Raw genomic sequence first — 14,703 nt, forward strand, 5'->3', positions numbered from 1 at the left:
TTCGCAATCTGACTGGCCACATTGCCGTTGTTGATAAAAGTACAGACAACGCTGCTCGCGTCAATGTGTCACGCGAAGTTTTACGCATCGAAAGAATCCATAACATTTTGGCCACTGTGAGGACGAATATCGTTGTCGTAGAGACCACGCTAAACCACTGTCGATTTGTTAATTTTATTCTCATGGATCATTATCTCTCACTTCTCGGCTCACTAAACAAAACTGCTTCTGTGGCACTGAGTAAACTATTAATAACCCATTGTTCAAAACTTTATCATTCTATTTGTTATATACAGACAAAGAGTTATTTCACATCGGCCGAGATAAGTACCTTATTTGCCTACTTAATATCCTTCACAGGCTAACTCAGTTCAAGAAAATTTTTAAATGTCCTGTTCGTCAGCTATTGCATAGATGGCATGTAAGTAAGGTCCCTCTCCTTGAAGAGAGGCCATCGAATAGAGGAAGAAAAATTAATTAAACTGATCGAAAATCATAAATAATCAATATGTTTTTCCATCAACATTACTGGGAACCTAACCCTAACCCTAACCCTAACCCAGGGTTGGGTTTTTTCTCTATGTAAAACGAAAGTTTCATTAGACAAAAGAAATAACTGGATGGGATTCTTGGAATTCTTCTATCGGAATCGCGTGGAATACTAACGTAAAACTCCTGCTACTAAAATAACTTTTGTAGCAATTAAAAAAAAAAGTTGTTTCGCTGAAATTAATTGTAACCGTGCGTCGACGACTTTATTTTTTTTCTGTTTTTTTCTTTTTGTTTGTTTTTGTTTTTTTGTTTTTTTTTTCTTTTGAAGGTCTCCATTCAAATTCCGCACATCTTGCGTTCTTGGCTTCCTTTCTAGATCTAGTGAATTATTTTCAAAAGAGTCACTGTAAGCTGAGTTAGTTTAGGCAATTCTTTGTTTCTAAAGGACCGCTCACTGGCCAACCTAACCCTACGGGAGTTCTTTTGACTCCTTAAGTTGTCAATAGTATGTCAATAAAGGGCGTCCAAGTTTTTGCAATGAAACCCAGGACACAAAATACTTGCTTGAGGATGACTTCGTTCTCTTGAAAGTTGAAGACTCGCGCGTAAATAGAGGAGAATATTACTGGTGGTTTTTCTCCATGATTAAAAACATGTGAAGGTGTCTCCATGTAGAAATTATAATAATTCAGACGTTTTTCCTTATGTTCCGAAGTTTTAGAGATACGTTTGTTTCTTCCGCTATAAAATGATTTAAATGAATACTCTGTTATTTTAATACATGGAGACAGAACTGAAGTCAAACACTCTTGAACCTCTGTAGTTAAACGCTACGGCGATATGAAGTGCTTCTCAAAGTTTTCATACTCGCTGTGTTCGCTATAGCTTACGTAATGAATGTGTTTACGAGTCTAATGGCTTTAGAGACTCAAATGATAACTGCAAAAGATAACTCTTGAGCAACAAAAACCTAACTAAGTTCCCTCATTTGATTTTCTCTCCTCAAGTTACCAAGGTCTAAGTGTCTCTTATTCATTGCCATCCAAATTATTCATCATCCCGAGTAATCTTCTTGATCCTGTTTTGTCCTTCTTGTCATGTAAAAAAAAAAAATTCCGCGTTTTCATGAGCCACAATTTTGCCGGTTTCACTAAACATTTCACGTTCAGAATCTGTGTTAAGGCAAAAGCTTCATGCCATAGTGTTTCTCTGCAAACTCGTCTTCCTTGTTAATAGCAACAAGCAAAAACATTTCTTTCTCAACCGAATAAGCACTATTATTACGCATTTCTGATTTTTTAGTGATAAAATTGATCTGAATGAATTTAGAAAAATTTAAACTTTGGAAACGTCGCCGAAAAGGTCAAACCAAAGTACTACGAATGAAGTTCCCGTACACTATTGATGTTGTTGCAACTCGCTTAGAAAGTTCCTAAATTTGTTAGCGCTTTGTAAAATCGTAGTTTTCTTCTTCATCATTTTCAGTCGGTTAATCTTAATGACAAAATAACAAATTTCTTTGTACTCAAGTTTCGGGCCCTCGCTTTTCTGCAACTCCAGGTTTGTATTACTTTAGGGGGTTGCCATAGTCTACATTTTTATCTAACCCACACAAAAGAATGTTAAGGAGTTAACTCCCCATGGCTTGCATACTGAATGTTATGATGATTATTAGTAGTATCACTCATTAACTTTCTTTTGGGGTACGTACTTCTTCACCCTACGAGCCAATTTTGACTAATTGAAGTCTCTTGTATTCTAGGTTGGAGTCAAAACAATTCCACAGTTTCATAAACTGCTTGAATATAAACTAATTAAATGACTACCGTGAATGAGTTTGGTGTTTTCCCATTCATTTGGCTAGTGACAGTGTTTATAGAGTGTAGACTGTCATTTCAAAATGATTAAACTGTCAATAGAGAAGGAGTCCTGAATTGTCACGTAACGTCAAACCCTTTGCAAAAATTTTCTTTTTGGAACTTTACCCATATTTTTATCACCAAAAAGAAGAAAGAAATTTGAACAAATGAAAACTGCTATAAATTTGAACGTTCGAAGGTAATTCTGTCTATATGACAGGTGTGAATAAACATTTAATCTACAAAAAGAGAAGCCTCCATTGTGCTCTGTTCTGTTTCAAAGCACAAAGGAAGCGGATCAAGCTCGGAAGAAGAGTAGGGGGAAACAGGAGATGTAGTCCAGCATTTCTATCCACTTCGTGAGTGCTCTAGCCGCATCCTGAGTGCCTAACAATAGAACAGAGTACACTCATGGCTCTTCTATCTGTTTATTATGAAGAATCTGTTAAGTTTCCTACGCATTATTTATAATTTTCAAAACAAGCTTTATTCTTAGTGTGAACAACAGTGTCGTCAACATGCTCTATACTCTCATAATGCAGACTACAATAAGCCAATCAGAATCCCTGTTAAAATGGTTCAAGTGATCCGATTGGTTGAACAAGACTAAAGCTGTCAAAAATGTCGAGCCATCAAAGTTACAGACCATCGAAGTTCGTTCACGATCTGCAATAGCTCACAAAAACGAAATAGTTCGAATTTGGCGGGCCGAATTTAACACCATTGCTTGAAACTCTCGTCTTAACACAAATTCTGTATGTGAAATGTTCAGTGAAACCTTCCAGAATTGAGGCTCATATACAAAAAAGGCGCTAGTTTCTTTTTGTTTTGTTTTGTTTTATTGTTTATATGAGAAGAAGGACAAGATAGGAACAAGAATATTACTCTGGATGACAGCGACGTGAAAGTTGGCTGCTGTGACTGATTGGCCTTCAACTCTGATGCAGCGATCGGAAAAGACATTAGAGCGAGCTCACAGTTCAGTTCACCTAAAGGACGCGTGGCCGATGTAATTTCTGAGGCGTGCTTCACTCCGAGGACCGAGTATCACCAGATGAGCTAGCCGTGATTCACCTCAACATGATAGCAGAAGCTCTGACATCGACACGATTTGTATGAATTTTAATATTTATGCCACTTTATATATATTTTCAAGTTTAATTTCACCAAAACGTTTTCTCTTCTGTTTTGTTTTAAACACGAAACTACATATACTCTACGAGTGCTAGCTGTGTTCGATATTTATTACCGTACGTAACTTTACAATCTAACTGAGTATGAAAGCCTTCGGAACTTAAATTCTCCATTTCCTTTTCTCTTTATGGATTTTCGTCTTTGCACGGGTTATGATATCGCAGATTACGGCGCTTCGCATGCCTACAAACCTTTGATTAGTTCTTCTGTTAATACCTACCTGCTCGCTTATTTGGAATTGCCACTTTAATTAATTAACGAACAAACGCTAGACACAGCACAAATTGGCAGATAGCGTGATAGTTTTAAATCAGTCCATGCCCTATACTCTGATAGAGCACGCCCTTTCAACCGATATGGCGCGTGTTGTATCCAACCTACCGACATACCGCGACGAATAAAATTCCCGCACACAATCGATTTTGTTTCCACTCGTTTAGAAAGTTTCTAAATTTGCTACCGCTTTGTAAAATCGTACTTTCCTTCTTCATCGTTTTCAACTAGTTATCTTTATTGACAAAATACCAAATTTCTTTGCACTCAAGTTGCGGGACCTTGCTTTCCTGCATCTCCAGATTTGCTTTACTTTCGGGGGTTGCCATAGTCTACATTTTCATCCAACTAACACAAAAGAATGTCAAAGTTAAGTCACCATGGCTTGCAACTGTTGAGGTGTAGAACCAGCCTCCAAACAAAAAAAGAAGAAATATGAAAGAGAACAACGGGCGGCGACGGCGGGCCAGCTTCACAGTTTTGTCAAAAAAGAACGTTTTTAACCCGCTATTACGGTAGCTTGCTTTTTAACATATATATCTAATAAAGTGAAACAAATGCAAGAACAATCAACTTTCCATCTCTAGCACTTTTAGGTTCTTGCAGAGCCAAAACTGTGAGGTTTTACTGTTATCGTCATTCTTTATTAATCAAAATTGTGCGGGATTATAAGTTTCTTAACTGTTCCCGTTTGCTATTTTCTTTAAACATCATTTGTGCCTGACAAATTCCTATTAGCAAGCCTCTTCTTTTGTGGAATTTTAAAAGAGAAATTTCTCTGAAGCATTGATTAAAACGAATCGAACGAACGATGAAAAAGAAAACAAAAAAGAAAGAGGAGCAGAAAAATCTAGAGATACTAGTTGTTATGATGATTATTAGTATTATCACGCATTAACTTCCCTTGGGGTACGTAAATTCTTAACCTTGCGAGCCAATTTTGACTAATTTAAGTCTCTTGTATTCTATGTTGGAGTCAAAACAATTCCACAGTTTCATAATCTCCTTGAATGGCAACTAATTAAATGACTTCTGAGTCATTTGGCAAATAAGAGTAAAGACTGTTACTTCAAAATGATTAAACAGTCGATAAGGACGGAGTCCTGAAACGTCACGAAACGTGAAACTATTTGCCAAAAGCTTTCTTTTTGGAGCTATCCCCAAATTTTTAACTCCAAAAAGTAAAAAGAAAAAAAAAACTTTCGAAGGAATGAGAGATGCTCTAAATTTGAATGTGCGAGAGTAAGTCTGTTTATATGACAGGTGTGAACAAACATTTAATCAACAAAAAGAGAAGCCTCCACTGTGCTCTCTTCTGTTGAAAAGCACCATAGTTAATAGAGGGGACTCTACTAGTCCCCTCTACTAACTATGAAAGCACAAAGGAAGCGATAGAGTACGAAAGAAATGTAGGGATAAGCACGAGATGTACGTAGTTGAGTGTTTCTGTCCTTTTCTTGAGTGCTTCGATGATAATAATAATAATAATAATAACAATAATATTAATAATAATAATAATAATAATAATATTAATAATAATAATAATAATAAGGCGGTGGCCTATGTGAAAAGGGGGGTACAAGTGACTGCTTTCTCAGGGGGGAGAGTTGTGGAGTCGACTAGAATACCATGTCTTGATGATGGTGAGCGGTACAAGTTCCTTGGAGTACTTGAGAGTGTTAGGCAGGAGGATAAGCTGGTCCTGGAGTGTGCAGCAAGAGAGTATCTCAGACGATTGTCAGTTATTTGGACAAGTCCCTTGTCCGATTATAATCGGGTTGTAGCTTCAAATCAGTTTGCATTGCCTGTTCTTGGATATCTTATGTGGACACAACAGTGGCCGGTGATGGAACTTAAGCAGATCGATAGGGAAGCGCGCAAGATTGTTGTCGAGAGTGGGGGTAGACACCCATGTAGTTCGAATGCTTTGTTGTATATGCCGAGAAGTAGAGGAGGGCGGGGATTGCGTTGTGTTGAAATGGAGTACAAAGCCACAAAAATCAAGGGTGCAGTCAGACTCCATGGTAATGAAGATCGTGCACTGGGAATGGTTCGGGAGTTTGAAGAGCAAGCGGCGAGGATGGGGCGTAAGTCAATTTTTAAAGAAGCGGCTAAGTGCGCGGAGGAGTTGGGGCTGGAGTTGGATTTGGAACACGCGCAAGGGATCAAGAAAGAGGTGCGGAGGTGCCAAATTGAGAAGTTAGAGGATGAGATCAGAAACCAACGGTGGCAAGGGCGTCTAGTGACTACTAGGCAGGAGGATGAGAGTTTGTGTGCCCATGGGTATTTCTGGTGGCTCACAGAGTGGAAGAACTGCCCATCACGCACAATTGCTGGACTCGTCGAGCTATATGAGCAGCTATTGCCAACGCGAGTATACACGAGTCAGAAGACCCACACAAGCGGAGAAGGCGAGATGAGGTGCAGATTATGCGGCAAGGCTCCAGAGAGTGGCACATATCTTGTCAGGATGCAGTGCACTGGCCCAGAGCAAGTATCTCTCTAGACACGACGCAGCACTGAAGGTACTGTTTTACCAACTGTTGTATGATGAGGGATTTATAGACGAGATACCACCCTGGTACTCACCCGACAAGCCGAAGCCCGTGTATGAGTCAGAGAATGTTAAATCTTATTGGGATGTCCCTATATATGCTGATCAACAAGAGGTCAGATGCAATAGGGTGGATGCACGCATTGTAAATCATATGTGCAAGAGAGTTGTGACGCTGGAAATGAGCTGCCCGTGGGTTAACAATCGGACAAGAAAGGATGAAGAGAAGACACTGAGGTACGGACCCCTTTGCTGGGAACTAAGGCAGCAGTTCCCAGGCTACGAGGTGAAGCAATATAACATCATTATGGATGCCCTCGAGGGGTGGTCACGGGAGCTGGATGTCATGATGCGCGAGCTGGTGGGAGGAAGACGCACAGACGTACTGCGAAAGATGCAGAGGGCAGTGCTCTCGGGAACGCTGAATATTGCCCGGACTTTCAAGGTGGCAGTTTGACTTTCTGTTAGAAGGAGGACCGTAGACACAACGGACAAGCTTTTTTAGGATTAGTTATGTACATTTAGTTTTTTACTCCATGGCTCACAGGTTACGGTTTTGGCCCTGTGCTGCCTGATTAGAATGTAGCATTCAGTTGATTTCTCTGCGAAATAATAATATAGATCGATTTCAATAGCACATTTCCATGTAAATGCTCTAATGCGCTTTACAACACTGTGCGGAGGACTTTTCCAGACTGCCGGCGGCAGTTTGCAATTAATAAAGGAGAAATTCTGCAGATGCCCCCTCTTCCCATTCCCAGTAACCAAGCCAGACCACATCACAGTAATCTCGGGATGTGGGTTCTTTAACGTCCTCTGCCGAAATGAACTAATTGATAGGTGCAGGAGACGGGACCTCCGGCTTTACGTCCTATCCGAGAAGACGAAGCAATGTGAGTGAAGTGTCTTGCTTAAGGACACAACGTCAAGCCCCAGCCAGGACTTGAACCCGGGCCATCTGACCCAGAGTCCAGCGCACTGACCACTGGACTACTAAGTGTGTAAAAACAGAACAGAGTACAGTCATGGCTCTTCTATTTGTTTTATAATGAAGAATCCGTTAAATTCCCAACGTATTACTTTCAATTTTCAAAACAAGCTTTATTTCCAGTGCAAGCAACAGTGTCGTCAACATGCCACATATTCTCATAAAGCAGGCTACAATAAGCCAATCAGAATCTTAATTAGAATGGTTCAAGTAATCTGTTTGGTTAAACAAGACTAAAGTTGTCAAAAATGTCAAACCATCAAAGTTTGTTCACGATCTGCACTAGTTCACAAAAAAAGGAAATGGTTGGACGGGCCGAAATTAACACTATTGCCTGAAGTTTTTGGTCTATCACAGATTCTCAACGGGAAATGTTTCATCCGGCCGAATCGGATCTCATAAAAACACGCTTGTTTCTTGCTTTGTTTTGTTTTGTTTTGCTTTTTTGCACGACAAGAAGGACAAGACAGGAACAAGAAGATTGCTCAAGATGACAGCGCCGTAAAATTCGGCTGCTGTGACTGATGTGGCCTTCCACTCAACGCATTGGAATGGATACTAGAGCGAGCTCATGGTTAAGTTCACCCGAAGGGTGACCGATGTAATTTCTGAGGCGTGCTTCACTACGCGGACCGGAGAGCACCATGATGAGTTAGCCGTGATGCACTTCAGCATGATTTGTATGAATTTTAATAGTTATGCCATTTTAGATATATTTTCAAGTTTAATTTCACCAAAACTGTTTTCTTCTATTTTGTTTTAAACACGAAACTACATCTACTAGACAAGTGTTAGCTGTGTTCGATTTTTACTATGATAACCTGACTGAGCATGAAAGCCTTTTCTCTTTAATGATTTCCGTCCTTGTACGCGTTGTATTATTGCAAATCACAGCGCTTGGCGTGCCTGAAAACCTTTGATTGGTTCTTATGCTCGCTCGCTTATTGCGAAATTTCACTTTTAATTAATTAACCAAAAAACGCCAGACACAGCACAAGTAAACAGATAGCGTACAACTTTTAATCAGCTCCATGCTCTAATTAAACAATAGAGTGTTTCTGTCGAGGAACTATCGGCTGGTAATTGCCCCGCGGAAGTTTAATGTACTTAAAACAAATATTTTCCTGAGAAGCGAAGCCTCGAGGGCAAATGTGCTAGTTTTAAGAACATCAAATTTCCAAGGGACAGCTATCAGACCGATAGTTCCGAGACATAAGCACTGTGTTGTCGTTATTGTTCACCACTAAATTTTCTTCCGCGCGCCAGTTGAAAAACAACCGAAACCCACTGAATTCAGATCAATCAAAAATTTATCTATGCGTACAGCCTGTCACAAATGTCAATAATTCGCAACCGTACATTGGCTAAATAATACGTTATACTTGTCAGAATTAAAAAGTTACCGTTTTTCCAATCTGCCTAACTTCGCGGCCGTCAAACAATTCAACATTTTTCACGGATGAGTACTATCCATCCGAGTATTTTCCGCGGACGGGCACTATGGGCTGTTAGAGTCTCTCCACAGATGGATACTATCGCGTCACGTGATCAATTTAAACCAATAAGAATCGGAGAAAATTTAGTGCTGAACTATAAACTCTGATAAAGCACGCCCTTTTGACCAATGATAGCGCACGTTGTATCCAACCCCTATCGCAATTATAAAAAATTACCCAAATGTTTCAGCATATTTTTCGGAAAACATAAGGGGTCGTATTTTTAATTTCCAATTCTTCTCCCTTTCCTATATCTTCATAGCACCCTATCCTCGGTAATTGATGGTATGCTCAACTTTGATTTAACGCTTCCGATAAATGAGTCAGCCATAAACTATGAAAGGTTACTGTTATGGTAACTCATTTTCATGATCTGGAACTCCATAATCAGACTTTCATACACTTTTTTTCCTTGATGTAACATCAACGTTACAAATATTACATTACAAATAGTAGTTACAAATTTTAGTTATATTGTCATTGGCTTAGATTCCCACAGGGTAAAGTGTCTGTCTCGCACATGTACAAGTCATTTTCCTTGTCGACATTGTCATAACAAATGTATGTTTTTTGTTCTAGCCGCCCACCCCCTCCCCTCCCCTTTTTCTCCCAGACAAGATTTGGAGGTAAGAAGGAAAGGATGAGCTGTAACTTAGCGGGGTGTCTCGAAATCTAGGGAACCCCCTTCCCCCCACCTCTCCCCCCCATCCACTTCAATCTGTCATTTTGTCAAGGTTTGTTTCTTCAGGAAATGGCTTGAACCCGGGAGTAACATGTGAAAGTATCATGTGATCGTCCGGGTGAGTGTAGTCCTGAGAAAAACTGTTGTAGGTGATGGTGAGTGACGTTTCGACAACCTGTGCGGAAGTCATCTTGACTCTTGACTCTTCCCTTGTCCCTTTGCTATTATTCTTCTTTTCTCGTGTTTTTAAATCTAAAACGTCATATTATTTGCCCGCAGTTGTGAGGAAATTTGAATTATTTCCATTACAAGATCATGAAGTTTACAAACAATATACTGGAGAACTTTTTTTTATTAATAGCTTTGCACTAAGTTTCCAGTATTAACTATTAGCAACAGCTTTGAATTAAATTTTTAACGTCACGTTTGTTTATTTAACAATATATTTCTTAATAGTAAATGTAAGTAATGTCCCACCATAAACATTGCTGCCATTTCATAAAACCGTTTTTGACACTTATCTTCTATTTTAAGATCTTTATAAGAAAATGTTTCTTTTCCAAATGTTACTAGCTCACTTTAAGAGCCCGTGGTCTTTTTTGCAATTGCTTGATAGGTGGCTAAAACAATTCAGTATTCAACGGAAAGATTATAGGTCAAACAGACACCTTTTTCGCCGATGGCAACGACATCTTTCTGTTTATAACAAGTACTTCTACGAAATACATAGTATGTTTTTCTTAAATTCAGAACAGACTGTCAAACCGTATGATATAACCTATTATTAGAGAGAGATATGGAATATTATACCGTTATTCAAATACTTAAGCAATATGTATACCTCACACGGTGAAAGGATCTTTTTTTTACGAAACTAGCAATGCTTTTTAACAACTGTCGTTAAATGAAATACCTGTGAATACTTCCTAGTTAATTCTGGTCCATTATTTACAATTTCACACGCAAATTTACAAAGTTGCCGTAGCAACTCATAGGGTTTTCCGGTTGTTATACCAATTTTCAAAAGATTTCCTTCCCCGAAGGGCCCGGGAGGGATCTCAACTGTAACAAAATCGTGCGTGTCACTATCCCCTCATGTTTAGTCTTCATCATTTGACAACACATTCTCAATGTTAAGATTAGTGCTACGTTCGAAAAGCCATACTGATTCCAGACTTTTACAGTGTAATAGGCGTCTTTACTGTTTGATCTCAAAATCTTCACTGATCTCACTGAACATCGGTAAAAGAAGGTCAGTGAAGATTCGTATCAAAGGATAGATTTGAAAGAACAGGCAAAACTCAATCCTAGGCTTCCAGAAGATATAATCATCTGGAATTATTTCTCATCGTCTTAGGTTGTACAGTGTGATAATTGGTCTGTGAGATATTGAGACCTTTTCCTTAATACCCTGGTGAAAAAGTATAACGAGTGCGACTTCTGAAAAAAAAATTTCTTCATTATCTCAAGTTTTAGAACCCTATTTGTACTTTTCAACTATAAAAAAAGTACCGAGTTCAGTTATTGTAATAGATGATCGAAAGAAATGATGGATAAAAGTAAACCAAATGAAAAACAAGATGCGTGACTTTTGGGTTTCACAGAAGGTTAAAAAATTAAACAGTTACACTTTATTTGGCGCTTTAACTGAGAGCTATCAGTCGATTAGAATGCTAATCAATGAAAGCTCAATTCTAAGTGCCATTATCATATTAGATAAACGTTTCATTTACTCCAGGAACGTAATAGTCACTTGACCATGACCAGCGTTGTTGTAACAACATTCATTGTCCTGGTGGCTTCCATCGTTGTAAGAGCCTCCCCCACCCCCACAGGATCATAACCACCATTTCCACTGCTTCCCCCTGAGTATCCTCCTCCTCCTCCTCCTACTCTTCCTCCTCTCCTACAAGCTCCACCGCCTCCACCAAACCCACCATCGACATCGTTTGACAGGGCTCTTCCACCCAGCCCTCCCTGAATAAACCCCTTACCACCTTCTCCACCCCATCATTTGGTTCCATTAAAATTCTCTCCACTTCTTCCACTGGAGTAAAATCCGCCACCACCACCACCTGAAATACAATGGATATATTTTAAGATTTTCGTAAACGGAAGAGAAACTATATTTAAATGGGATGCTAACCCATTCGATTTTTGGAATATTTTACTAGTATTGTAAACCGCTCGAGTAAACCCATATCAGTTCGGCCAAACCTTAAGTAATGGATTTTAATTGAGCCGCTATCCAGGCGCTTTAATATTTGTATATAGCATCTGTAATACCTAGTTGTATAAACTGTTTTGTCTTACTTCCCCTGTCCAAGATACTATGAATTGATTTAACGCGTTACCTAATGCTAAATTGCAGGTTTATGCCTGATGATAGTTTGACCATACGACCCCACGCGCGTAATCGCATTAAAAACCATCAAAGTAAAAGCTGACGTGTGTAAGGTCGGACGAGTTAATGAACGGCGAGTTTCTTCTTCTTACACGAAAAAAGAAACGACAATTTTTTCCTTTAGGATCTTTATTGTGATTGTTCAGCGTGCGCTCTTGCACCGCGTCCTATTTAGGTTGAAAGCAAACTTTCGAAGTGGTCATATGATAAGATGCTTGTTAATCAAGTTTGGTCGGGCTGGACGGGAAAATATTTGGCCCTCGGTTACGAGGTACGGAACGTGCTACATTCGGTCCGTCTGTCACGACCTTGAGCCAAATAATTTCTGTTCTCCCGCCAACACCGGTACCGCTACCTTGACTCGTCTTTAAAGTAAATATGACCTATATGAGGATCTCAGTTGGGTAACCGTCAAATTGCCAAAATATCAGCCGTCAACTGTCAAAATCGCAATATGTTGCCGTCAACCGTCAAATAAGCAAGCCAATATTTGCGGTCAAATGTCTCAGATATCCTTAAATAAGAATCATACGATTGCCTTAATTGGGATCAAGTTCCATTTTTTATGAATAAAATTTTTGATAATCCCAAAAATACATTTATGTAAGTCCTTTAACTTCTATTCGCAAGTAAAACAGGTTGGCGACAGAGCTGACTTCCGCTTTAGAAACACTTATGGTGTCGTAAAACGTTGGTCAGTTATCAATAAAAGGTGTCCTAAATTAACAGTTCTTTACAAACGCGTCATCATGAACATCTACAGACAAATTCGCGTTTAGTTCGTTTTCTAAACGACATTCCAAAAAAGTGTTATGCTTACAGTTGCTGAAGTGATGGAGGCTTTGTCGAATATTAATCCAAGTAAGGCCGGTGTACGAGATGACATCCCCGGTTCACTCCTAAAACATACTGCTGCTGAAATTGCCCCTTCATTATGCAGGCTCTTCAACATGTCGCTGTCAACGGGCTCTTTTCCAGTAAATTGAAAGCGCGCGAACATTGCACCCGTCTTTAAAAAGGGCAATCCTACCCTAACGGAGAATTACACGCCAATTTCTCTTTGATGCATTGTCTCCAAAGTTATGGAAGGATGCGTGTTTAATCACTGCTACCCTCATTTATCGTATTTGCTTCACCAACTCCAGCATGGCTTCCAACCAGGAAAATCCACAGAAACGCAACTACTTGAGGTGCATCACTATATTTTATACAAAATAGCCAATGGCCAAGAAGTGGACGTAATCCATTTTTACCTGTGAAAGGAATTTCATAAGGTTCCACACAGGCTACTCCTCTCGAAGCTTCAGCTCCTTGGTATATCCGGTCCAGTTCTGTTGTGGTTCTCAAGCTATCTTTCTGACAGATACCAACGAGTTGTTGTTGACGGCATATCCTCAGACTGGCTCCCAGTCACATCAGGAGTACCCCAGGGATCCATCCGGGGCTCGCTATTATTTCTGGTCTACATTAATGACATGTCGTGCTCCATTACCCACGGAAGTAAACTTGGCCTCTTTACGGACGATAGCAGGCTATATTGCGCTATTGTTTCCAATAGATGTGCCTCCCTGCTGCAAGCTGACTTGGACAACTCCAAAACTTGGTGTGACGAAAACGGTATGTCTTTCAGCACAAACAAATGTAAAGTTCTACACATGTCAAAGAGAACCTCGCGCCAAAGAGAGAAGCATACATATCATTTAGACGGCCAGACCTTGGACTCGCCTCCTGACACCAAGGATGTAGGCGTGACTGTCACTACTCCACTATCATGGACGACGCACATCGAAGATATATGTGCCAAGTGTAATAAAGTTCTTGGTCTTGTAAAGCGTGTATGCGGTAGAGACATTGTTAACGTATCAACTAGGAAAATGATGTACACTGCGTTAGTTCGCCCAATCGTCGCGTACGTATCCTTTGTATGGTCTCCTTACACAGCAAAGCATCGTAGGCTATTCGAAAATATACAACGACGGGCTACTAAATTTATACTAAAACAACCAGATAGGAAAACCAGCTACACTGTGAGACTGAAAACTCTTAGCCTACTGCCGCTTGAATTCAGAAGAGAAGTCCATGATCTTGTCATTTTATACAAAATTACGTCAGGTCCTATCAACGCTAGCTTTGACCATCTTCTGCCTCCTGCTAACCATACATAGGCAACCCCGACATCATCATCCTGCAAACATCCGCCCTTTATTTACTCATACTCAGCGGTATTTTACAAACTCTTTCTTTCCTCGCACAATTAAATTATGGAACGATTTACCGAGCAACATTAAGCAAGCGAGCTCTTTACATAACTTTAAAGCCTTAGTTAAGCGGTTTTACACAGAAAAGCTCATGCTTTATACTCCGCCCTAACTAAGTGTCGCAGTTGGTCGGCAACTTATTTTATTCTAGAGACAACGTATATAAGTGCATATGTAACCTATATTTTTATATTCTTAAAGACGTGGTTTTTCATCGTGGTCTTTCATTCGAGGTGAGTTTTATTAATCTTATCCCTTAAAACAGTTTCCTCTTTGACGATTTGTCTTTATAAGTCCCGAGCTTTCTGTGGTTTGGTCTATTTCTTACATTTTTGCTTGCACATGTGCTTGGTCGAATTCACAGCTTTCTTCGTTTCGACTTTCTTTCTTTGGTTTTATGGCTAGCTCACCTCCCACAGTTCTTATTTTAGGCCATTCGTTTGTTCGAAGGCTGAGTTCAGACCTTAGATCCAATTTTGATGCCCGTGCTGCCGAGCATTTTA

General features: G+C 39.7%; 1 protein-coding gene across 1 annotated transcript; it reads left to right on the forward strand.

Annotated features, from left to right (window-relative positions):
- Nucleotides 1-13,417: 13,417 nt before the first annotated feature.
- On the forward strand, nucleotides 13,418-14,107 carry LOC148737107 (uncharacterized). The gene has a single exon (XM_088749259.1). The coding sequence runs from the start codon at nucleotides 13,418-13,420 to the stop codon at nucleotides 14,105-14,107; it is 690 nt and encodes a 229-aa protein (XP_088605385.1).
- The last annotated feature ends 596 nt before the right edge of the window (nucleotides 14,108-14,703 follow it).

Source organism: Stylophora pistillata, chromosome 2, assembly GCF_964205215.1.
Source record: "Stylophora pistillata chromosome 2, jaStyPist1.2, whole genome shotgun sequence".
Taxonomy (NCBI): domain Eukaryota; kingdom Metazoa; phylum Cnidaria; class Anthozoa; order Scleractinia; family Pocilloporidae; genus Stylophora; species Stylophora pistillata.

Excerpts from the sequence above, each read along its gene's own strand:
- LOC148737107 (XM_088749259.1), top strand. The coding sequence starts at position 13,418 with ATGTCGTGCTCCATTACCCACGGAAGTAAACTTGGCCTCTTTACGGAC.